This window comes from Haliaeetus leucocephalus, unplaced genomic scaffold, assembly GCF_000737465.1.
Source record: "Haliaeetus leucocephalus isolate CR32 unplaced genomic scaffold, Haliaeetus_leucocephalus-4.0 Scaffold0, whole genome shotgun sequence".
Taxonomy (NCBI): domain Eukaryota; kingdom Metazoa; phylum Chordata; class Aves; order Accipitriformes; family Accipitridae; genus Haliaeetus; species Haliaeetus leucocephalus.
In genome coordinates this window covers 19,391,913-19,417,167 of record NW_010972436.1, presented here as the reverse complement: position 1 = coordinate 19,417,167, position 25,255 = coordinate 19,391,913, and the positions used below count along the sequence as shown (strand labels likewise).

The 25,255-nt window shown below is 37.5% G+C and overlaps 1 protein-coding gene across 4 annotated transcripts in view; it reads right to left on the bottom strand.

The window, feature by feature from the left end:
* Positions 1-25,255, bottom strand: part of ESYT2 (extended synaptotagmin-like protein 2) — a 90,866-nt gene that overhangs the window by 23,851 nt on the left and 41,760 nt on the right. For all 4 annotated transcript variants that reach the window (XM_010585725.1, XM_010585740.1, XM_010585732.1 and 1 more), the window contains exons 6-12: positions 25,105-25,194; positions 8,528-8,583; positions 3,511-3,631; positions 2,736-2,912; positions 2,238-2,320; positions 837-885; positions 80-169 (exon numbers count right to left, since the gene is read on the bottom strand). In XM_010585725.1, the coding sequence (XP_010584027.1) occupies positions 80-169; positions 837-885; positions 2,238-2,320; positions 2,736-2,912; positions 3,511-3,631; positions 8,528-8,583; positions 25,105-25,194 (666 nt within the window). The remainder of the gene's footprint in view (positions 1-79; positions 170-836; positions 886-2,237; positions 2,321-2,735; positions 2,913-3,510; positions 3,632-8,527; positions 8,584-25,104; positions 25,195-25,255) is intronic.

Below are 25,255 nucleotides of genomic sequence, written 5' to 3'. Positions count from 1 at the left end.
CCCCCCCCCCAAACCTGCAACAAAAAAACCCACCCACAACAATTAAGATTAGGATAAAAGTAGTGTGTTCCTTTAATACCTTATCTAGATTTTCAGCAGTTGGCATCAATGTGAGCCATTCCAGTTTTAAATGCAATTTTCCTTTGGACACTTCATCCAAAGTAAACCACTAAAAGTTAAGCAAAGTAATGTGAAATAATCTGACACCAAACAAATACATGATTGCAATTGGCTCTTCAGGGTATTTAGGAAATGCTAAGCTCTACTAGAAATCTTGCAGAGCTGAAGTCTGCCTAACCTGAAAAGATCTGTTCCATTGTTTAAAAGGTCCTATTTCACACTAAATATTACAACACAGAATAACAAAAACAGCCATACAAACTTCTATGTTATACAGTAAAAGCATTTATAAAATATCAAGAGAATTCTTTAAGTTCTGTAAAGATGTTCTAGAAATACAAACCCTGCATAACATTACTACAAAATCTGTCTTACATATAGGACAAAAATTAGTCTGCTCAGTCTAATAATAAACCAGGCAATTTACTATTCTCCTGCAAGAAAAAACTCTCACCAAATATGTAAGTTACTGTTTTGTGCATTTACATACTAATAATCTTAAAACCCCAAGACAGAAGAATGGCATTATTCTTCAGATTTTACAAATTCAGCTATCCCTTAAACCTCTGTACTGATCATCAGGGAATCTATTTCTGTTGCATTAAGGTTATTCATGCACATAAAGGAACTATTCCCAGGGAAAAAAAAAATAATACAAGAACAACTACATATACAACATATGGGGTTCTTTAACCCCCAAATTACTGAACACTGACCTCATCTAGAAGACGCTCCTTTTCAACTTCAATTAAATCTATCATCAAACTAGAAAAAAGAAAAGAAAAAAAATATCAGAATTTTAGCCAAGAGGCAAAAAAATCTAATATAAAACTCAAACCCCACCCTGTGCTTGCTGAGTATCCAGGCTTCCAGTGAGATCAAAAGAGCAGAATACTATTCTTTTAGCCCCTAAGAGAGGAAGAAGTAGGGAATGAAATGGCTGAACGAAGATGAATGCAGGATAACAGAAAATACGCCTATACTAGAGCCCATTTTGTAGCTACAAGGGCAACTGGCACAGTATGGCTCACATACATATGACCAAACTCTCAAAGCAGTGACCACATCCAAACTACCCACTGGAAATAGCCCCTGGACATACGCTATGACAGAATTCATGCTTTGGCATTGTCTGGGAGAGTGCTAGTTCACACAAACTAAAAACGTACCAGGGAATCTGCTAAAAATTAAACGGGGCAGACAACTGCATGCCAGTGCATGAACATTTGTTGTGGCTTTTTATTTTATTTGTACTGACGTACACATTATGCCACTTCCCCCCCCCACCGCTTCAGTGTTAGATTAGGGAAGTGCAAAGAAAAGAAGCCTTTGTACTACCTACTTCTTTATTTTAATGAGAAGAGAAGTAGGTACTGTTGCTCCTGTTAAGAGAGAAGGAGCTGGAAAGATAAGGGAGTTCTACTCTGTATGGAAAGCAACAATGGGAAGCTCCAAAACTCTGCAAGAAATAAAGGTGACAAATTACTGGAGAAAGAAGCTGACTAAAACCCTGAAATGTTTATGGGTAAACACTAAAGGTAGGCCTATGGAATCTAAAAGTGAGTAATGTTTGCAAAAGCATTACAGCAATTTTTTTCTTTAATAAAATAGTTAAGATCAGCTCTTAGAGAAAAATAATCTGTAAATAGCCATTTAAAAACCTATGAAAATGAAGAAGATAGACAGTTATAAAGCTATATTAACTTTGCCAGAAGAAATAATTAAGACTTAGTGCTAGCTTACAAACATTCAAGCAGGTAGGGTACAATTCCTAAAAAACAAAACAAAACAAAACCCAAAACAACAAAAAAACCCCAAACAATCCCTTTTTTTTTTCTGGGTGCATGCAATACTTACCTTATTTTTTAAAAAAATATGTAAACATATAGATGTGTATATACACACACAAGCACATTTTTATATACATATATTTACATATATGAAGTAATTAGGGAACTACTTCCTACCATAATTTTGAAAAGATATTTGATTTATAAATACAGTAATATAGCAGAACTATGACTGCAATAAAATGCAAAAATTAAAAAAAAAAAAGACTATATCAAAATATTTAATCTCTTTTCAATACCTACAAACATATTCTCCATAACATTTACCTTCCCAGGAAGTCATCTTTATCTGGATCTTCATCAAAGAGCTCAATCTCTAACTCCTGTCCTGGATGTTCATATACTAAGGCCTGGAGGTACAGTAAGATGACACTGTCAATGGTAAAACTAACTAGCTTTGATAAATGGCATAGTAACAGTAAATCATTGAACTGCAGTGCCCCTGTGTATTAAAACATATCAATAAGCAAATGCTTTAAAAAAGATGCAATTTAAGGAGTAGAGCAAGTATAAGAGCTTTTCAGATGCAATTTGCTAATGTTGGCTTAAGAGACTAGACTGCTTTTCAGAATTACTGATGCTTAGTCTAGACAAAAAAAGTATATACATCAATGGAGAATTTCTGTTTTGTTACAGAACTTTGGGCTTTTAGAGGGAGACATCAAGAAGCTCCTCAAGGAAGTCCCCAGAGTATCTTCTTTAACAAAAGAAACTTTAAAAGACAACTTTACAGAATGGACAACAAGGTATTTTTATTGATTATACCTCATAAACTTCATTCCATTTTGGATTGAGATTTTCTTTGATGACCTTGCTTTGGAAGATCTGGTTGCCCACACGGATGATTCCATAAGGATCTGACTTTCCTTTGACAATTCCTTTTAGGTAAGTATCTTTCCCCTCCAGGTCCTGAGCTTCAATAAAGTGTATCCTCAGAACACCCTGAAAAAGGAAAAGATGAGTTTATGTAGTAATCTGAAAGCTTCCACGTCATCACAATTTATGTAATATATGTTTTATTATTTCCACTGCAATTTCTTTAACATGAAACTTAGTTTGGACATACTGTAAATGGAAGGTATCAATGATGATCCACATGCACAGCACACCTAGCAATCAAGAGATTCCTGACAAGAAAAACTGTCATCAACAATCAGAAACATGCCAGCTGTATCAAGAAAGTGCGTAGCAAGAAATAGTAGAAACTTTCAAGTGAAGAGCACTAACAATAATTTACAGTAATAATATAAAAAATATGCTACTTAATTTTTAGTCTATACAGTTGAACTATATTTTAGCAAGTAATATGTTGAAGATTCTAGCAAAACAAAAAAGTCCTTCGTGGCATTATTATGAAACATTAACTCCACAGAAATTATTTATAAATTAAATCAATTATTTTAAGTGACTGGATTCACATTAACTTGTACTACTGCAGTAACTGTATTTAGAAATTCACACAGATGTGCCTATCTTTAACAGTTACTACTACAGAAAAAACTACATGCCAAATTATTAGTATCAACAGAAACATGCTTACCTTTGGTATAGGAAACCGCAACTGAGCAATCTGCACTTCACTGACAAGGGGGACTGTAATTCTATTTGGAAGGACCAGGTAGTTGGATATTATATCCAATATTATTGTATCTGATAAGCCGCTGTTGGAGAAAATAAACCTTAGTTACTTCATGAGAATTGAAGAACGTTATGTCACACTAACATACTCCTTTTGCTGCTTAACAACCAAAATGGAAAAAATATTTGCCTTTTGCGGGGGGTAAAAGACACATCTGGTTTTTAAACACTTTTTTTAAAATAAAGGATTCTTGCCAAAATGGCCACCAGGTGGAAGCAGCTGACAGTGAATAGCAGAAACTGGAGCAATTAATATAAAATTCTCATTTCCCTGCCACTGCCAAGTTCCCCCCCGGGCCCCCGCCTTTTAGAGCCACCCAGGGTAAAAGGCTATTGCATAAGTCGTCTTGCCTGCATTGCATATAACTAAGCAGATGTTAACTGTTAATCTACTTCTGTATTTCAATAATGACTTAACTGTCCCTGAAAGTTTGGCTAACCATTCCTGTATTGTTATGAAACAAGTTGTCCTCTTGAGCTGGGAGGTCCATCATTTAAAACAAAAACACAAAGAAAACATGCTTGTGGCCGAGTAAAATATAGCCTAGGGAAGGCAAAACAGGTTTTGTTCTGGCAAAAAGGGAGTGGCAGTACAATCACATTGGTAATGAATCATTTAAAAAACCCAACCCCATACTTCTCCACAAACACAGAAAGGAAGATTTCCTAAAGCTACAAGTTCACCCAGTTTGGGTCTGAGCTGACAACAAATCAGTACGTTGTCAGACCAACACCACTGGTTACACACATTGCCTACACTGGCAAAAAGGCAGAACTGGAGTGGTACAATTCACCATGGAAGATAAGTATCCAGGAAGATTTTATGGTTCAGAGAGAAAATTGTAAAAATACTTGAGATATTCTGAACTGCAGGTACACTCTCACTAAAACTGGTGGAGCTGCTTCAGGGATGAACGATTTCCCCTCCTAAATACAATTTATGATTCTCCTTTTACAGTCTTTGCAAAATTAAGATGCAGATAATGTTTGATTACTTAGAACGTTTTTCAGATGAACCACTTGTGTGTCATCACCTTGTAAGTTTTTCTAAGACTGACTCTGCAGTTGGGAGTAGCTCTGACTCAGCAGCTAGCATATTTATGAAAACACAAAAGCTGCTGTAAGATTTAGCTTATATATTACATTTTAATTTGGCCAGAAAAATTGCGTGGGGAGCACTAAACATATTAGGGTAGAGATAGGTAACAGAATTAACCCATTAAGTACTATCTGGCCCATTTCGAATTCACACTGATCTTTTGTGCCAGGGATTTGCAACATGTACAGCCTACATCCCCTTGGCTGCCCAGTTCCACTGTAAATCTAAATTAATTATGATACATGATAGAACATGGATGACTTTTTAATGGCATCCAGTACCATGGGAACAGAAGAAACTCAAGGCTGTATCAAGATCAATGGACAGGTCTATGCAGACCTCTGTTTATTCTCTGAAAGAAGCAACAGTGAACAACGTTAAGATATTGCTCAGAGGAAAAGTTTCCTCTCCACTTCCATGAGTTAATTCACATCTGTCCTAAAGAGAAGTTTTCATTCCTCTTCCTTTCTTGCAGAGCCTATCCAATCATATTTAGAAAGATTTTCATTCTATATGAACACTGAACCCTATAAAGACAACTACTACAAGAAGATGATGTTATTTAAAAATAAGTAGCTTCCTTTAGTCATCATTGTAACACGTTGCTTTTTAAACTTTTTCAGCTGTCTTGCAAAACATCGAGTTTTCAACTTATGTATGCTAAACTTTCTCTAAAATGAACCAAGAAAATAGAACCCATTATTTTGTTAGAGTTGACTTAAAAATTTAAGATAAATATCTCAACCAGTTTTAATATTAAAAGGAAAAAAAACCCCAAACCAAAAGCTGAGGTGATGGTAACTACACAAGCAACAAAAACGCTTTTCAAAATACAAGTCTCCAGTAGATCACGTAAGTTTTTGTTCCCACTTTTGTTAGTGTCCCTACCTGGCAAGAAGAGAAAGCTCTGCCTTTATGCTCAATAAAGTGCATGCCTTAAGAACAGAAGATTAATAAAGAAAACTAACTGACCTAGGTCAGAGAAAGCAGCGCGAGAGACGCAATGGTACCAGAGCTGCCTTGAAAGAAAGGTTGTTGTGCTTTTCTCTAGTATTAAGTGAAGATCACATACACTATGAAATAAGCTATAGTCATAAAAATACCTATCCTAGACTAGCAAAAGGTTCAGAGATTGACTAATGTTCAAATGGAGCTACAGCAGATCTCCTTGAATAAGAGAGAAACAGCCTGAAGCCCAACACAGCCCAGTCACTGGGAAGATTCCCAAACCTTTATGCTAGGACCAAACCCCAACTCTGTGATTCCAAAGGTGAGCCTCACAATTTTATCCCAACATAAATGCTTGAATTTCACTAAAACATCTGAGAAATGAATATGAAAAATGAACCAGCATTAATGGAATTTCACAGAATTTTACACAGAGAAACTGGACTCATAGGAGGAAGCAGATATTCCATCTTTAAAAACAGGGAGCTGAAAAAGAATACCAGACACCATAACTAAGTAATGAACTAAACGAATTCTAAACAACGTGACACTTTCAAGCTGTTTAAAACTTATCTAACCAAATATTAGCCAAATGGGATACTCCCATGTGGAAAGTATTCTTCATGAATCCAAGGCAAAAATGACAATCTTTTTAACTATCTTATTACTTAAACTAAGAGGTCTGATCTATGGAAAACGGAGACAAATCACTGACCAAGCAACAGAGAAAGATGAATCAATTTAAACTCTTATGTTGATACATCATCGATAAACACCTTCTTAAGATTGTAAAACTCTTAAGTCATTGATTCTAAGTACAATTATTTTTTCAGTTCACAAAAATGAGGGGTGTGAAATGCTTCATATAGTTTATTATAGTAAGTGTCTTCAAAAGCTCAATTTCATTGCAAAAATATAATTGACAGTTACTTACTCTTTTGTACTGCTATTTAGCTCTACTTTATTTTTGGTGACAGAATAAGCAGCTATGTATTTTTCCTGCGTTGTCTTTATTCATGCTGCAGAGACAGCACATCTCTGACTGCATAGAGTATTTTCACTATATCTCAAGCAACCATAACATAATTCACCTTCCCATCATCAACATCCTCTCCTGACAGCACTTGAGTATTCTCACAGCCTGGCTCCTCCTCACATAGAGGTTTTAATTCCACTCCTCCATAAGCTATCCTAATGATGGAATATGAATTACTTTTGTGCCTTTCTCCTTGTGGAGTCATATACAAAGTGCAATGGAAGTTGTTAACAGCTGACACGGAAGCTTCCAGCAGCAAATGCAGAAATTCATTTAGTAGAAGACATTTGCAAACAGAGTACGAATAAGTAGTTGAATGTGCAGCCAACAGTCACAGGACGAAAAAGGTACCTGTGGCAGCAGCAATCTCTTGTTCATCGTTGTTTTTAACAACTACAATACATCAAGCCGTCATACCAAAATACACTATCTATACAGATAAGAAAAACAAATACAGCACTGAACAAATCTCTTGGCAAGGCACAGCATGACTCATCTCAGTTACAGTTACTATAGAAACTATACCACACGTAGATGGCACCATTTTATGTGTATGTGGCCAAGCTTGGTTGCTCTGGAAACCATAAACTTGAGACACTTGGCAATCCTTTGTTTACATCTGAGGGTTTGTGTTTGCAGTCAGGCAAATATGCAGCATGATATGAAACTCAGGAGCCTAGTAAGCTTAAGTACTAAATGTAAATTTATTAGTGTTATATAAAAAGAGCAAATTATTACTCAGGAGCTGTATTTTTGAAGCCATTTTCTCACCCACCAAGAAAACCTCCTTCCTCGGAGGCAGTCTTAAGCAGGCTTGAAACACAAGCAAATCTTGCAGCCATTAACCTACTTAGTGCAAGTTCTAATTTCAAACTGTTCAACTGGGATTCCATGCAATGGCCTCACGTGCCTAAGTAAAGCAAAAACCATTTCAGTCACGCAATTGAGCACTAAAGGATTAATTTAATACCTCAATTCAAACTCTTGTTTTTAAACAATAAAAAATAATTCTGGAGTCAGCCAACTCTTGAGAGCATGGGATCCAATAAAAGGACTAGTCACAAAATCCGAGTGTGTATCAGATCTGCCATTATCCCCTTAGCCATTGTTTCAATATTAAGAAGCCCCTGGGTAACTATTACAACTTGACAATTGTGAATATATTCGTGGATTTAACCTTACCAGGATTGCAGTGATTCAAAGCAGCTTGGTTTTCATCTCTACTTCTGCTTTTTTCTTTGGGGTTTTATCATGTACTGTTTTGAAAAGCTCTGAAGAAGCCAAGCAATTTTTCTAGCTATATATGGTCAATATTTTTGCTACTCCATTTGGTCTTCACGTAATAAACTGAGAGCTTTAACAGTAAGTACTTGAAGAGATTAGAAAGTTAGTTTAATTTGATGACTGTTTTAAGGTACTTCTAACTACCTTTACACAAGCAACTAGAGATGTATCAGCATACAAAGCCACGAGCCAAGATGTTGTGAACCCACTGGTGTGAAAAATAAGGTTCTTTATCTTTCTGCTGTCCTAGGAGATGGCACATAGGAAATTCACAAGATTCTGGAAAACTGGAAAGGTTGAGAACACTAAAAAAAGCAGACCGAAAATTATCTTTTCAAAATGTTTTTACCAAGACATACTAGATACACTTCTGATGTACTTTCACTTGTAATGAAATCGCTACCTTCTGCATATTGAGCAATTTCATAGAATTCTAAATTAAGAGATAACTGCTCAGAGTCATTGAACCTAAAATTACTTAGCTGACGGTCTTCAGATTTTCTGGGGCTTATTGGGGTGAAGGAATATCAAAACTGCTTTACATATACTCACTTCAGTCCTGGAACATCCAGAAGATTGGTCAGTCCAGTCCAGTTAATTTCCAAAAGCTGTGAATTACAGAGAAAAGATGGGGGGGAAGAAAAGCAACTTAGTATTCACAACAGTGAAGAAATAAACCTGATCACTATAGATTCTGATCAGTGCGTTAATAACCAGTTTCCTTGATTTTCTTAAGCAGAGAACCAAAACCTCTTCCATTCTAAAGAATTTTTAGCCATGGTTTTTAAAAGAGAGTTATAAAAACAACTCACCATCCTCTTATCCACCCTTCCACACATACATATAAATACACACCCTGATATACATGTGTACTGTAACAAACAATTAAGCAGAAAAAAATCATTATCCTTTCAACGGAAAAGGTAGTAAGAATTAATAACGGAATATTCCAAAACAAAAGGCAAGATATATCATGGGATGTACTGCAAGAATCCACATGAGCCACTAACATGCCATTGCCACAAGAAGGCTAATGCTATCCTGGGCTGCATTAGGAAAACCATTGCCAGCAGGCTGAGGGCGGTAATCCTTCCCTCTACTCAGCACCCTGACTGCTGTGTGCAGTTCTGGGCTCCTTAGTACATGGACATACTGGAGACAGTCCAACAAAGGGCCATGAGGACGATGAAGGGACTGGAGCATCTCTCCTGTGAGGAAAGGCTGAGAGAGCTGGGACTGTTTAGCTCAGAGAAGAGAAGGCTCAGGGGGATCTTATTAATGTCCATAAATACCTGAAGGGAAGGTGCAAAGAAGATGGAGATGAGCTGTTCTCAGTGGTGCCCAGTGACAGGACAAGATGCAATGGGCACAAACTGAAACACAGGAGGTTCTCTCTGACCATTAGAAAACACCTTTTTACTGTGAGGATGACTAAGCACTGGCACAGGTTGCCCAGAGAGGTTGTGAAGTCTCTACCTTTGGAGATAGTCAAAAGCCACCTGGACATGGTCCTGGCCAACCTGCTCTAGGTGACCCTGCTTGAGCAAAGGGGTTGGACTAGATGAATTCCAGAGGTCCCCGTCAACCTCAACTATTCTGTGAACATATTACAACAGAAAACAAACATTTGGTCCCATCCAGGGAATAAGATTAGTGTCTTCCTAACTGTGCTATTCAGATGGGTGAATAAATGTACAGCCTTCAATTGAATGCTTAAAATTTAACACTTTCCCTGCTGATAACCATTCAGAAAATTGCTGCATGATTTTTCTTAGCCTCCTTCTTTTACCATATTACACTCCTGTGTCTATGTATAGGCAGGAGAGAAACAGAAACAGAGACTCCTCTAATATAGGCACCTAACTTAAACTCCAGTGGATGATTGAAAGAAGCTTTCTCTCTACCTCCATTAACCAAAAGGAGTTCCATGGAGATCTGCTATATTTTGACATTTAGAAACCAACCCACTTAGAACAAAATAATTACAAATTTATACAGATCATTACAGTTTATCTGTTTGCTTCCTCTAAATACAATTTTCTAAACCCTTCAGGATAAACATGTTTCCCAGACTCCAGAAGAATGAATGAAAGTCAAAACAATTTTTCATTCTGTCATTACAGCATCAGACAGAAGAGAAGAGCTCTCAGAATGACAGCTAAACTTCATGGTTTAATTCATTTTCTTACTTTACATAATTTTATACTGTGTGGGTTAAAATGCAGTAAACAAATTTCTGCCAGTTGTATGTATTTTATTATATTTAATTAGGCCTTCGCATCCACCCTTTTCCCCTTGCCAATTACAAAGTATTTCCTTTATCCATCCATTTCATATACTTATTTTTGCCCAGGAATTATATTGAATATCTCAACAGACACAATAATGATGAAATTATGATAGCCAAGAAAAAAAACAACACAACAAACCAACATTCTTATTGTTCTGCTGTGACCCTTACAAAACAGTTTCTCAAAGTATCCACAATAAAGTAGCAGCAGTACAGAGAAATGCAACACTGTAGACACTTTGCTGAACTATGAGTAAGATGTTTCTTACAAGCTTAATTCTGTGGCTTTAGAAATAACAGGAGCTTTCCAATAAGATACTGCAGGATTGATACTACTGTGAAAACTTAGGTTGATTTTTAAGAGACTTCTAAAACTGTATTTTGCAAGTTTCATCAGAAAATTAATTTTTCCTTTTGATTTACTTTTCAGCACAATATACCAAACAGACACTGAAAATAATATGTTGGAGGAGGAAAAAAAGTAACAGAACTTTGAACTCTTCACTAAATAGCAATAATTTATTTTTGCAGTTTAGAGCAAAAAGAAACAAAGGTAAAATACTTCTTGCATTTGTTGCTGGTATCACTTCTGTTTTAGCCTTTACATCATTGGTGAAATGCACCACTGGATAAAGTTTTATTTGTCTGCTGGCAACTACATTTCATAATTAAGATATTTTGTCTTTATAACTAGTATGTTCCAAAGACATCCTCTCACTTAGTTGTTTATTTACTTGATTCTGTGTATTACAATTATCTTGCAGGACAAAATAAAACATAGCATCAGATACTATTTAATATAAAACTGAATTTCCAAGTTCATGCTTCCAGATGGACACCACGCTGGAGGTAAACAAAATAACATTATGAGGAAGATATTCTCTGAACATTAATAGTAGCTCTAATGACCAAACTGCATGAACAAGTAGAAACAGATAGCTTTCCAAAAATAAGTTTTGTGATAAAATAATTGATTCTCAGACTCCAGAAATTTTAATGAAAAGTGTCCTTACCCAAAGGTTGGAATACCTCTTAAACCCTAACTTTTATAAACACAAGGTAAACAGTTATGGTCTCTTTGCTCTTTAACATGATATCAACAATTGATGTTAGATGACTACTCTGCAATCTATCTGTGAAGTTGATATTTGCTCTCACTATAAAGTAACTTCAAAACATAGAATGTGTCATCATCATCTCAGAATGGGATTTTTTTTCTGAAATGTACAAGGGCTTTTACAACACTCAAAAAGCGTTAAGTGAACAACATGGCAGAAATTAAAGCACATTTCACAATAATGAAACAGATCATATTCTTGCTGCTTGTAACAACAGTCATTCTAAAATATGCAATAAATATTGACAGACTTGGATTTAGTTTTCCACTTATGAAATGATACAAACACTGGATGAATGTGCAATAAATTAACTGAATAAGTTGTATGCAACACCCACTAAATGATGAATGCAATGGTAAAATGTGACACAACGCTGTAGGTATAAGCATCTTCAGAAAATTTTTCAAATTGAGTTTACTTTTCCCTTCATGCCATGTACAGCACACTTGTCTTCTGCATAAGTAGAGATTTCCCTCAACTGGGAAACTGAAAACTTTAAAGACAGGCTTAGGTTTCCATCACACAAAATAATCCAAAGCACTTTTATTCTCTGCCCAAGAAATACAAGATTTTGGTTTTGAGACAGGAATATAGACCCTTCTGTTAGAAGACACATGCAAAGAACTGTCCCTGCCAGTTTAAAGGGAGGCTCTATACTATTTCACGCAGTTTTATTCTTCACCATTCATAAAACCATTACAGGCCCCTACATCCTGAGTACGTGTTACTCTCAGCAAATGGTTATACAATATTAATCCACATTTTTTTCTTCTAAAACATAGTGGTATTTCAAGTTTGTTTGTTTTTTTTTTTAATTTTTATTACTTTTTAGGAAGCTTTGAAGTCAACAGAATTGAGATGAATGCTGGGAGTAAACATAGTGGTTTAACTGACCATACACAGGCATCTAGTTCCATCTGAGATCCATTAGGATACAAAACAGAATAGTTGGGGTTGGAAAACATTTCTGGAGATCATCCTGTCCAACACCCTTGCTCAGAGCAGAGTCACCTAGAGCAGGCTGCTCAGGGCTGTGTCCAGTTGGGTTCTGAATATCTCCAAGGATGGAGACTCCACAACCTCTCCGAGCAACCTGCTCCAGTGTTCCATCACTGTTACGGTTAAAAAATAAAAATTAGTATCAATTTCTTATATTTAAAAGGAATTTCTTGTATTTCAATTTGTCCCCATTGCCTTTTGCCAAATCACTGGGCACCACTGAGAAGAGTCTGTCACCATCGTCTTTACATCCCCTGTGAGGTATTTATATACACTGATAAGATGCCCTTGAGCCTTCTCTTCTCCAAGCTAAACAAGCCCAGCTCTTGCAGCCTCTCCTCCTATGAAAGATGTTCCAGTCCCTTCATCATCTTTGCGGCCCTTCACTGGACTCGCTCCAGCATGTCCACGTCTCTGTTGTACTGGGGAGCCCTGCACTGGACTCAGGACTCCAGGTGTGTCTCACCAGTGCTGTGCAGACAGGAAAGATCATCTCCCTCAACCAGCTGGCAATGCTCTTCCCAATGCAGCCCAGGCTGCTGTTGGCTTTCTTTGCCATTAAGGGCACATTGCTGACTTCTGTTCACCTTTCTGTCCACCAGGACACCCCAAATCTTCTTCTGCAAAGCTGCTTTCCAGCCAGTCAGCCCCCAGCCTCTAAGCTAGACTTCACGTCACCGACCACAACCCACTGAGCCTCAAGAGTTCAGCCACTTTTCAATCAAGCCCATTGTCCACTTATCTGGTCTGTACTTCATCAGTTTGCCTGTGCAGATGTTGCAGAAGATAGCATCAAAAGCTTTACTGAAGTCAAGATAAACAGCATCCATTGCTCTCCCCTCATGCACCAAGCCACCTGTCTTATCATAGAGGGCTACTGGCTTGGTTAACCATGATTTCCTGTTTATAAACCCATCCTGACTACTCCAAATCACTTCCTTGTCCCTTCTCCCTTACCAGCAGGACTGAGATCACCACTTGGGCCCCTCTGCCCTTGAATTGCCCCCAGAGCCATGCAGTCACACTTGATGTTTTCCAGATCTCCCCTGGAAATAGTGTTGGTGCTCACATGGCAGAGCAGCAGCAAGTAGTAGTCTGAGGGCCAGATAAGCTTCAACAGTCAACAAAATCCTGAATCTGAGGCCCAGGCAAGCAGCAAACCTCCTGAGACAACAGGTCAGGACAGCAGACGGGGACCTCTGTCCCCTGCAGCAGGGAGTTGCTCAGGACTACCACTTGCCATTTCCTCCTGGTGCTTCAGCATGGCTCAGGTTCTGCTGGCTCGGATGCTCCCAGGCCCTCCTCTGCTACACTGACCCTGAATCTGTTCCACAGTTGCAAATCTGCAGGTGGGGTAGGGATCATCTTCCTTGTGCCAGAAAATTTCCAGCTTTCCCCATCATGGGAGAACCCCATCCAGTAGTGTCTCCAGAAGGTCAGAGGTCCTGTTTCAGATGTCCCCTCTCTACAGTGAATCACACTAGATGCACATGTGAGTAACTGAATTCAGCCTAAGCCATCTACTTGCTCATATACATTTGTCATATCTGAAAGCAGACTGTCCCAATCTGAAGTGAAAAATACTATCATTAGTAGTTGTAGAGAGACTGTACAGAGCCCGGTGCACAGACTGCTGACTTTCATCTTTCTTCAGGTGAAATTATGAAGATATCATTGGCTCCAGTACCATTTTGTATTCAATGTCTTTACAAAGATATCTCATTTAAAACTAGTTTTGCCCACTTTCCATTAGAGTGCTAGCAGGATTATTTTTAGTGAGAAGGGGCCAATCTACCTTTTACAAGAAAAAGAATGTACTTGAACACAAAATATGGAGGAACTGATGGGCTGCGGAATTCACATCAACACTTGCCACACTGTTTTTGACCATGTATCCACATTCTAATAAACATACTGAAAGTTCAACTAGTACACGTGAAAGTTTCCTATACTTCTGAAAACACTGATTTTTAGAAAATGCTTTTGAGAGACTTAGGTTATCAGACAAAAAGAAGGTTAAAACCACTCTCCCAGTTTGCTCAAGAGCCAGTGTTTACACAAAAATTCTGCCTTTCTTCTTTCAAATTTATCTTCCATTAGCATACAACGCCTCTAGCAATTATAGATCAGGCTGTCAGCCAAGCACTTAGAAGAAGCTGAGCGCGAGAGATGAACACACATTAGGAATACAGTTTTATAATTCACATTTCAGCAAGAGAATGCATAGTTAACAACTGGATTGGAAAAGATCCTCTTCAGGTAGGTGGGAGATTCAGTTTGCTAAGGCACATCTATCTATGGAATGCCAGCAAGGCTAAGTGGTAGTAATACCTTCCAGAAGTGGATGAGATCTTGCCCAAAACTCATACAGTACACTGAACAGTTGCCGTTGTCTTTTTTTTAAGGTTTTATGATTTCTTTTCTACATGAATATTAAAGCCATCAGTTTTTTTAATTTCCAAATGCAAAGAAAAACTGTTAGAAATAATTTGTTGTAAAATGGGTTATTTTACATTTGTATGTATGCTTTCCTTGTATAGTTCTACAATAACAAACTACGAGCTAGAACACAGAGAACATCTATATTTAAGGAAACTGAAGGTAATTTCAGTGTATTCTTCTCTGAAAATTAATGGTGTAAATTATTAGTATATGTTCTCAAATCTCATGCTTACCTTAACTCTGAAAAAACGTTAAGAAATAAATAATTGAACCAGGATGAAAAGTCCAACTTCGCATGAATAACTTCGGTTTTGTACTACTTCCTCAATCCTGCAAACCCACAAATGTTGAAGTAATATAACATACAAGTAGCTTGGTAGTAGCTGATAACACTAATCACAACTTGTGTTTTCAGACTGGTTCTCATGTTCTAATCACAAGTTTTGACATTACATTATGTCACACTTTAAAAATCTATGTAGGCTACTAATGCTCTGGCAGAAGTAATTTTATACTGTTTTAAGACAAAGAACCCAGTTTATTACATGATTTATTCCCTTTTTCATTATTCGTAGGTGAGTTAGAAGGCAATTACACACCATAAATACCTGAAAACAAGTGGTCCCTATCCTAAAGTGTTCATACCTGCATCCCATATTTAACAGTTTTACATACTGATGTTTTCAGAATAAATAGAAAATGAGAAAATATTTGCATTTCCTTTCGATTTTTTCATGCTTTGTTTAGTATATTGCATACAGCAGTTAACACAGCAAAGTCCTGTGCTGTCTCCTAACTAGACTTAACCAAATTAAATGAATTAAGCAACATAATGCATGTTGAAATTCAGCATTGAGAAACATTTCCTACACTAGACTGAAACATATATCATAGTGGTTTCTGTATTAATTGCCACAACCCAAAACAAAACAAAGAACAAGCTATGAGATACCACTGAGAACTGAAAGATTTTCAATTTATGTGACCAAAAATAATTTCAAAAGGTTGCAACACAGCATATGAAACACATACAGTGCCTGTGGTACAACCTCACTATCAATACTTTATTACACACCTCTTCTCAAAAGCAAGGCTACCAATTCATTGTCATCAGTCCTTAGACCATGAAGCACGTAAAAAATGATTACACAAAGAAACTGAAAAAATAGTGCTACTAAGAGTGGCCATTTAGACAAGAAATGCAATTAGTATATATATTATCAGAAACTTCTATCCATCCACTCTGTTGTACAGGAATAAATACAAGACAGAGGTCAATTGCAGAAACATTAAAGACAAATCCTTTTCCATTCAAAGTTGGAGCTAAGAAATTAAAAAACATTACTAAGGCTAAGCACTTTAAAGGATTATTAGAAAAGCTTTGCAAATAAATCTTAAGCCATGAAATGTTCTGGAAGGAATATGAGCCTTCAAACTCCTGGCATAAATCAAGCTTTCACTATTTGGGCTTTGAAGGTAAGTTCTCCTTGCAGACAAGATTTGCTACATTTGCCCACCACAGTGCTTCCTTTCCAGTTCTACCAGCAAAGCCCAGCAGTATGAAGCACACTGCTATCACTGCAGTAACACACACTCTGTAATCTTAGTCTACAGATATTAGTGACAAATGGTTTTGGTGTTGTCCCTCCACCGTTACCCCCACATTCCTCTCAATAAGGTTGTTTCAAGTCTGCACTTCTGGCTTCCAAACATCATCTGACTTCAGCATAAGATACACCTTTTCTAACGTAAGAAAAGATTTTTCCCAAAAACAACACCAAGTTCAGGCAAAAAAAGCTTATACCTAGAGTAGTATGGAAATAGCACTGACACCAGACAAACTCACCGTAGAGAGAGAAGAAAGTAGTCAAATCTACAGTATTGCTTTATACACAAGAGGGAGCCCTTCCAGCCATAGCCCAGCCAAATAACAAGGATTTTCATTCTACATTTTGGGCATTACCATCCCGTGACTCACTGGAGAGAAAGACGACCTCCTAACTTGTGGTTCTGACAGTAAGTTAAACCAATGTCACCACCCTAACTGAAGAGCCCTATGGAGAAAAAGGAAGCAAGCAAAAGACTGCCAGCTGATGAATCATTTTATGAAGCACTGAATATAAAAAAATTCCCCACTTAAAAAAAAAAGTTTTGGCCTGTAAATCTCAAAAATGGCTTAACAATATCATTTCCTTCTCTGTCACTGCTTTGAGCAATGCATAATTCTCTTAGTTTAGCTAAATTCAGGGAATGCCAACTGGTTCTCTGTGGCAGAACTAACAGGGCACTGGAAAGACTGCGTTCAGGATTTGTCACCAAGTGAAACTCTGCCAGGAGCCAGAAATGGTGTGGTGTCTTTCCAGAACACATTGCAACTGAGAGAGGTGATACACCTTGCAGAGACTCTTACCAGCCAGCTCACTGGCCTAGAGTGGGATTTCAGACCCCAGTTACACTTTCCGATGAAGCAGTATGTGCATCATGTTACTCAAAGCTGTTTCAATTCTTCCTCTGCTCAGAGCAGTGAAAACGAATTATGTGTCCTCCCTGAAAACCAAGAAATTTGTGTCTTATCAAGGCTCTGCACTAAGAACTCATGCAACACATACACTGAAAGAGTTTTAAAAAAAACATATATATCCCTGCAGCCTATAAGAAAAGATAGGCTAAAAACTGATGAGCATTTTTACATATTTGATGTTCTCAATACCCTAGATGCCTTTACAAGGGGAAAAGAATGTACTGGAATGTAGAATATACAGGGCCATAACTAAAGTTCACAGCAGCACAAAAGGCAGCCTCTAAACACTACCAACCTTGTGGCCTGATTTGGCTGCCATGAGCACTACTAATTCTCAGAAGAGAAGCCACAAAGTATTTTAAAATGCTGATGAACAACTTCCTACTAATCAAGTTATGGAAGTATAAGATTTCTGCAGGACAAATTTAAGTTCTGCTACAGAGCAGGATGACATGATTCCATGGGATAAGTTGTGTTTCTTCTCAGAAATTTATTCTAAGGGGACTAACATGCCCTCTTCTGTTACTTGAGAATGGTCATGCAGAAACACAGCACAATTTGTCAGTTAGTAGAATGCAGCCCATTACCACTACAACGCTAAAGTGCTAACATTATTGTAGTAATTTAATAGGTAACATTATCCAGTGTATTTCCCCAGTAAACATAAAATAAACTCAGCTTCTCAAACAAGGCTTGACTATACAATACCATAGAAAGCACGTATCACTGGTTTTCACCATTGCAATAGGAAACACAGCGTATTTCTGCACAGGAACTGTGTTTAACAGTACATCTTTTCAGTTTTAACTGTCTAAAGATTTAAGTGAGACAATTGCTACAGTGACAAGATGTACAGTTGCGGGGGTAAGAGACATAGCGGGCAAGTTTTTGAGTTAAGGTGACCAGAAGAAGGATCACAGTTGGTCTTAAAAAAATCCAGTGCACCTTGCTATTCTCTATAGTGTTAACTACTCAAAGCTACAGTTCAAGCCAATTCCCTCTACTTTCTACTGCTTTCTACCCACCTCTATCAGTCCTGCATTTTGGTTCACACCCTCACACTAGTACTGACACTCTCCTGACTCCTTAGTGAGCCAGCTCAAGATGCTAAAATACACCTGAAGGACAGGAAACTAGTCACTTCTTGTGTTTAATATTCTGCCAGCTTATGTCCCTTAACCAGCTTCCTTCAGGAGCAGAAGTTTCAACACTTGTATAAGAGAGACAGTAACACTGAAAGGGAGGGCACAGGTAGAGGAGAATACGGTACTGTGGAAGCTCCAGCTGTGATTGTTTAGAACATCCCATAAGCTATCAAAATTAAAAATTAAAAAAATGTAAGTTATAGCAAATTATAAGTATACAAAGTAACAGTGCAAATCACTCACTTTGTAAGCAACAAGACTAATTCTTAACAAATACTATTATAACAGTACCTACGCTTCAGAATTTATCCAGGTGTTCCACAAACCCCTTTAAAAGAGGTTAAGAAGTTTTGAAGCAAAGATACTGACAGTCATACGTTCTGATTTTTGACCAGCTAGCAAACCAAAGCAACATTCTTCTGCATGCTACATAACCACTTTCTGTTTTTTTCCAGCCATTTCACTAGGAGTCATTCTTGGTGCAAGCACTCCTTCTGAGTCTAATTTTCCTCAGTACTGATAATTTTGAAAGCCACATCCAGCACTGAATTTTCCAAAGGCAGCCAATATTAAACAAAATTAAACCAACAGTAAATAAATCAAAACTACACAACAGAACCAATCTGTAAAGTGAGTAGAGGGAGAGCAGTACTCAAGTCAGCAAGTGGAAGGCAAAACTGTGAATGTAAAAATGAGAGCTTTGGAAGAGTTGCCCACTTTTCCTGGAAGGCATCCTGTTTTCCAGCCATTGTTTTTTGAGAACAATAGTATTGGTATTTTCATGTGTCCATTTTGTTGCTTGTAATTTTCTTTTTTAAAAGAAAAAAGGGTTGGGTTAGGACACGCCTTCAGTATCAAGTATGCCACTAAACAAGCTTTTGAAAATTACCAATCTGCAGTACAGCTATAAGCCAAACACACTTCTATAACTGAACCAAAAATCAAAATAATTAGCCATGTGATATTTTGTTCTAAAAGATAACCACACTTAGAGAAGCAGAATATATGCCAAATATAGATAATGTTAACATAATGAGAAGTAATGCGAAAAAACTTACAAATCCTGACTATTTACACAGTGCTAACTTCTCTCTAGCACTGAAGCTCAGAGATTTAAGACTACTTAAAAACATGAGAAGGCACATTATTTCTCTCTCTCAAAATCTCTTACATATTTGGACATATTTTATAAGCTGATGATACTTTTAGTACCTTCTTCACAATAATAACAGCAAAATACAGTATATTTAAAGTTTCATATAAAGTAAGATCTCTTGCAGCATCAAAAACTTCATGCATTACTCAGAAATAAGAGACTGGTAAACTCATTAAACAAGTATGTTCGGAACTATTAATTTAGGCAGCGTTGCCTTTTATAGACATTAAGGCCAGCAAACAGATGATACAGAGCAAGGAGAACTGTTGCCAGTTACTTTAGACTGGAAAATATGAGAACAAAATCTAATGCTAGCTGCCAACTAATTCCTCTTCTCTTCTAACAAAAATATTGAAGAAAAGCTTTCCTTGGCTGCAGCCACTTGCTCTCTAATAAGAGGACAGAATTTGGGTATTGCTATAATAAGCATTATTTTACATTTTTCTACAGAAGTTAGAAAAATAAACACCAGGAAGACACACTGCAGTGGAGAGAGAAGTCTGCTTGGAAAAAATTGAACATCCATGTATAACTGTCAAAATTATGGAATAACTTGATTCAAAGCTACTTTTTTTGAACAATCCACCCTTAAGTCTGCTCGGACCTTGACCACTACCTTAATTTTTAAACTACAGGAGAGGTGAAAAACATTTTTAATATTTTTGTAACTGAATACTTTTGGGGAGGAGTTGACTTTTTAATTTTCATACTCCAGTCTACTTCCCATCCTTTTTTTCCCAACTAAGTCAACCAGACCTCTAATAAAGCACATGGGGGTAGGAGTAAAGACAAAATTACTCTGGGCAAAGTCTCTCCCAGAGTTCAGAAAGCTACTGACCACAAATGAGAGGTGTTTCATTTGATATATTTTCAGTTTATTATCTCAGGTGCAACTTGTCCAAGTTAAACGCTTTGCAAATGCATGGCACTTAGACTGGATCAGGGACAGAAAGGACTAGGCACAGGTACCAGAGCTAAAAGCTGACTGGAGAAGTATCTGGGAGTACTAGAAATGAAAGGTTCAGGCAAACGCTACCAGAGCACAATACTGGGGAACCAGAGGAAGCATCAGGAACTGCTTACAAGCACGTCTGCTGATGATCTCTCCCTCCCTATCCCCTGCCAGCTTTCCTACCTCTCCCCTAGAATGCAACGAAGAAGCAGTAGCTGCAGGAGGTACCTCAGGAGAGCAGTACAGACGTACTGCATCGGGTCACGGCTCTGCCACCAAGTGTGTCAGAATGGCTTCTGCAGAAGTACTGTACACTGGTTTCTTTCTCAGTGAACACAAAACAGAACTGAGAGACAACACAAAACACATGTACAACATGAAGAAAGTCAGTCCCTTAGAAAAAAAAATGTAAAGCCTGTGTCCACACAGCTAAACTCTTCTCCCTGCTCCTCTACAATAGAGTTGTTTGCATTTAACTTGTTTATTGGATAGTCCCTGTAATGAGCTGGGCACTGTGCTGAGTCTGGAAATTATGTGGGAGAGCACTAAATAGCAAAATAATATCAGAGAGTAAGTTAACAATTACACAGTGCAGACTACCATCAGGCAGTGTTCAATCCTTGTCATGGCCCTGCTTAGTTTGTTAGTATAAACATGAACATTAACAGATGCCCTACACTCATACTGCTCAGCCAGAGGGTAAAAATGAGACAAAACTTAAGCAGACATCTCCTAATGTTTAGACTCGCTTCAAAGAAATGTGTGGAAATCCAAATTCAGTTCATCCCAATGTACTTCCCCAACCCTTTCCAAATAAGGGCAATGAAGTTTTATCAGTTTTGCATGAACTATTTCACTTTTACAAAAAAGCTCACTAAATTATCCACAAAACATTTCCAAATTCTTGCATGTTTTACTAAGATTTAAGTCTACATTCCTTCCACCCAAGCACACATGGTTTCTCTAGACAGATGAAACAAGCCACACAAATGACACAAGTGACGCCGTAAGCTTTTCCTAGGCCATACATAAACACCAATACAAGCCTACCTTTTCAACAAGTTAGCAAAAATTTATCACAGGACATTTGTTCAAAAGAATTGTGTTACAAGAATGTGATTTCATTGAAGAAAATAACAACATACCTTCTAAAGCTGTTGAAGTAAAGAATTCTCTCCCACCGCCCAAACCTTGAAAACTAGATCAACTTTTTAGAGTTGCAGATTGCTGAGGAAACCAAGATGATCAATCTGAGACTGTTTCAAAGTGCCTAAACCCACATACTTGTAATTTATGACCTAGCATAGTCTGAAACTGTTAAATCTTGACATCACAAGTTTTACTGTTTAATTAGAACATATCCAAGAAACAAAAGCTTCCAATGGAATACACTTCCAAGTAAGAGATGGAAACAATTTCTTTAAAGAAGTTTGTGTAGCATAAGAATTTCCATGATGTTCACATTTTCTATTAAGCTTTCTTACTGATACTTATTAAAAGCAGCATCAAACTTCAAATTACTGAAACTGCCTTACACACACACACGCAACATCAAAGAATCTTCCACCAGCAAGTGTGCAATGTGTATTATGCTATCCTTTTTATTCTTCTAAAGTAAGACTGTTGTATAGACTTTGCAACATCTGTGAACATTTCTTGATCCATCTGTAGATAAAAAAAGAAATTTCCTGGAAATAGTAAAACCTAGACTAAAATTACTGTCATATTTTGTAAGATTTAATTCAATTAAAAAATGTAGAGTATTTATTACTTGTTTTCGGACACTGAAAATTACATTTGCTATGTATCCTCTGTTCTTCTACCAATACTGCACCAAGTTACCAACAGACATACTGGTGCTTGTCAGCTAATCTTACCTGCAAGACTCAGACTACAGCTTTTGAAGTGAATCAATCACTCCAAGGTGCAGCAATCCACTACCTGTAGTGCATTGTCATAGCGCAAACTTTAATGACATATATCTCTCCTTTTAATGTAGAAGGAAGTGTTGAACTGAAATTGTATGACTATACCACCCAGGTTCCCAGCCTTCAAAAACTATTAGTGTCAAACATCGCACTTATTTTATTTTAAGAATATCATATTTAAGTTCAGCATAAAAAGGCAAGACAGCCATATAAAACACAGCTTCTCATGAAAAGTAACTATCAGGTATTTTGTGATAGGCCAGAATTCAGAAAGGTTTGTGGCCTCAGAAAACTTCCCCTAACTCATTTTCTTTTAATTACTCAGACGCAGAACTTTTCTTCTCTTCAGTGAGCTAAGAATCATTCTCTTTAATACTCTTAATTCAAGAGAATTTAAATACGTCTGGAATGACTACAGTGTTATTGAATACTGCAAGAATGCACATCGTTTTGATGCCAGACACCATGATACAAATTAATATTAGCTGAGCCAAAAAATCCCCAGCCACTTTCATTATTGTTTGGACAGTAAAGAACAGGGATCCCTAGTGTCCTGGTTTTGCCTAGGATAGAGTTAATTTTCTTTCTAGTAGCTGGTACAGTGTTATGTTTTGTGTTCAGTATGAGAAGAACATTGATAACACACTGATGTTTTCAGTTGTTGCTGAGTAGTGTTTATAGTAAGTCAAGGATTTTTCAGCTTCTCATGCCCAGCCTGCAAGAAGGCTGGAGGGGCAGAAGAAGTTGGGAGGGGACACAGCCAGGGCAGCTGACCCAAACTGGCCAAAGGGGTATTCCATACCACGTGACGTTATGCCCAGTATATGAACTGGGGATAGTTGGCCGCGGGGAGGTAGATCGCTGCTCAGGAACTAACTGGGTATCGGTCAGCAAGTGGTGAGCAATTGCATTGTGCATCACTTGTTTTGTATATTCCAATTCTATTATTATTATTTTCATTATTATTATTATTTTCTTCCTCTCTATTCTACTAAACTGTCTTTATCTCCATGCACAACTTCTACTTTTTTTCGATTCTCTCCCCCATCCACTGGGGGCAGGGTGGGAGTGAGCAAGCAGCTGCATGGTGCTTAGTTGCCGGCTGGGGTTAAACCGCAACACCTAGGAAAGGTTTCTAAAGTGTATCACAGTTTCATTTGGATAAAGAAATCAGTTACTTATACAAAAAAGATGGTAGAACACAGCAGAATCCTATACAAATACTATAATACCTTGAAAGTAATTTCAGTTTGTACATAATTATATTACTTAAAATTTAAACCTTTTTTAATTACTCAGAAGTATTTTGACTCTTATTAAGTCATGGTCAACCCTTCTAGGCAATGCCTGTTAGAATGCCCAGGAACTCACCTTCTACAAGACTCACTAGGTTGGATACAACCTCAAGAGCACGTCTGTGTCCATGGTTCTGGAAGAGCTATACTTATGTCTATCCTAATGGATGCAGGTCCAATCTGTTCTTTAGAGACAACATTGACAGATATTTACAGTGTCTCCAGGCAGCCTACTGCAGCTCTTCACTACCACTACCATTCAGGCGTTCCCTCATCCCCCTTGCCCAGCCTGAATCTTCCTTGCTGCGATTAATTATTATCCTATTTTCCACTGATATGCAGAATGGATTGCATGCTTCTTTTCTGTAAGAGTCTTTCACATTTTTGAAGAACACGTTCTCCTCAGTCATCTCTAAACTAAACAATTCCCATTCTTCTGGTCTGTCCTCGAGGGTCAAGTTTATTCTCATCTCCCTGCTTTAGACACTCTCCAACTGGTCAGTATCTTTGTTGAAGTGCTGTGACTAAAACTGAAAGCATTTGTGGGTAATCCTCTTGGTTACACATGCCAGTGCCAGTCTAGGTATAGAATTTTCATTCCAGCAAGACTTTGTTGGCTTACCTTTGCTTCTCTATTATTCCTGCCCAAATGTGCACTTTGGCCTAGCACATATTCCAATTGAATTATGCAACACCCTCTCTCCCTCCAACTTCTGCTACTGTCATAATTGTTTTGAATTCCAATTCCATCTCACTCTGTACTTCATCCATTCTTATACTTAGGTTATTGGTAAATGTAATGGAAACTGCCCACCTGCTATCTAGGATAAAAACTTCAATCATTGTAGTGGGTAATCTCAAAACACCCATTGTGATTTTAATTTGTGGTAACACCAGCATGGTTTTCAAAACAGCCTTGCACATCTTCTGGAATTTTAACTTAGACCATGCTCACCTGCAGACTGTCATGAGAAACAGCAACAAAAGCTTTTTTACAAACAACCTAGATGGTATCTATTGACCTTCCCTTATTCAGAAGGCTGGTAAGAAAAATTTGACAGCTTTGACAAAACATACTTCATAACTCCAAGGTAGTTATTATTCATCTTGGTTTCCTCTAGTATTCATAAAATTTGTCCACTATTTTTCTGGGAAAGTTCAACCAAATGGTAGCGATCTCCCAAATTCTTTCCTTTTGCTGCTTAATTCTTGCTCCATCATTTTCTGACTACTGTTATCAGCACTCTTTTAAAAAGAGTAGAAACAGAGATAAAAGTACTTACAGGTTTCCTAAGGAAAAAAAGAGACAGTGCTCCAATTAGGGGCATGTCTCCAATTAGTGGTTCCAGGATAACCCTCATAGTGCCATGGATCTGTGGAAGGGCAGGAAAAAAAGGCAATGGAATTGACTTTAGTTCAAGTTTTAAATAAAAT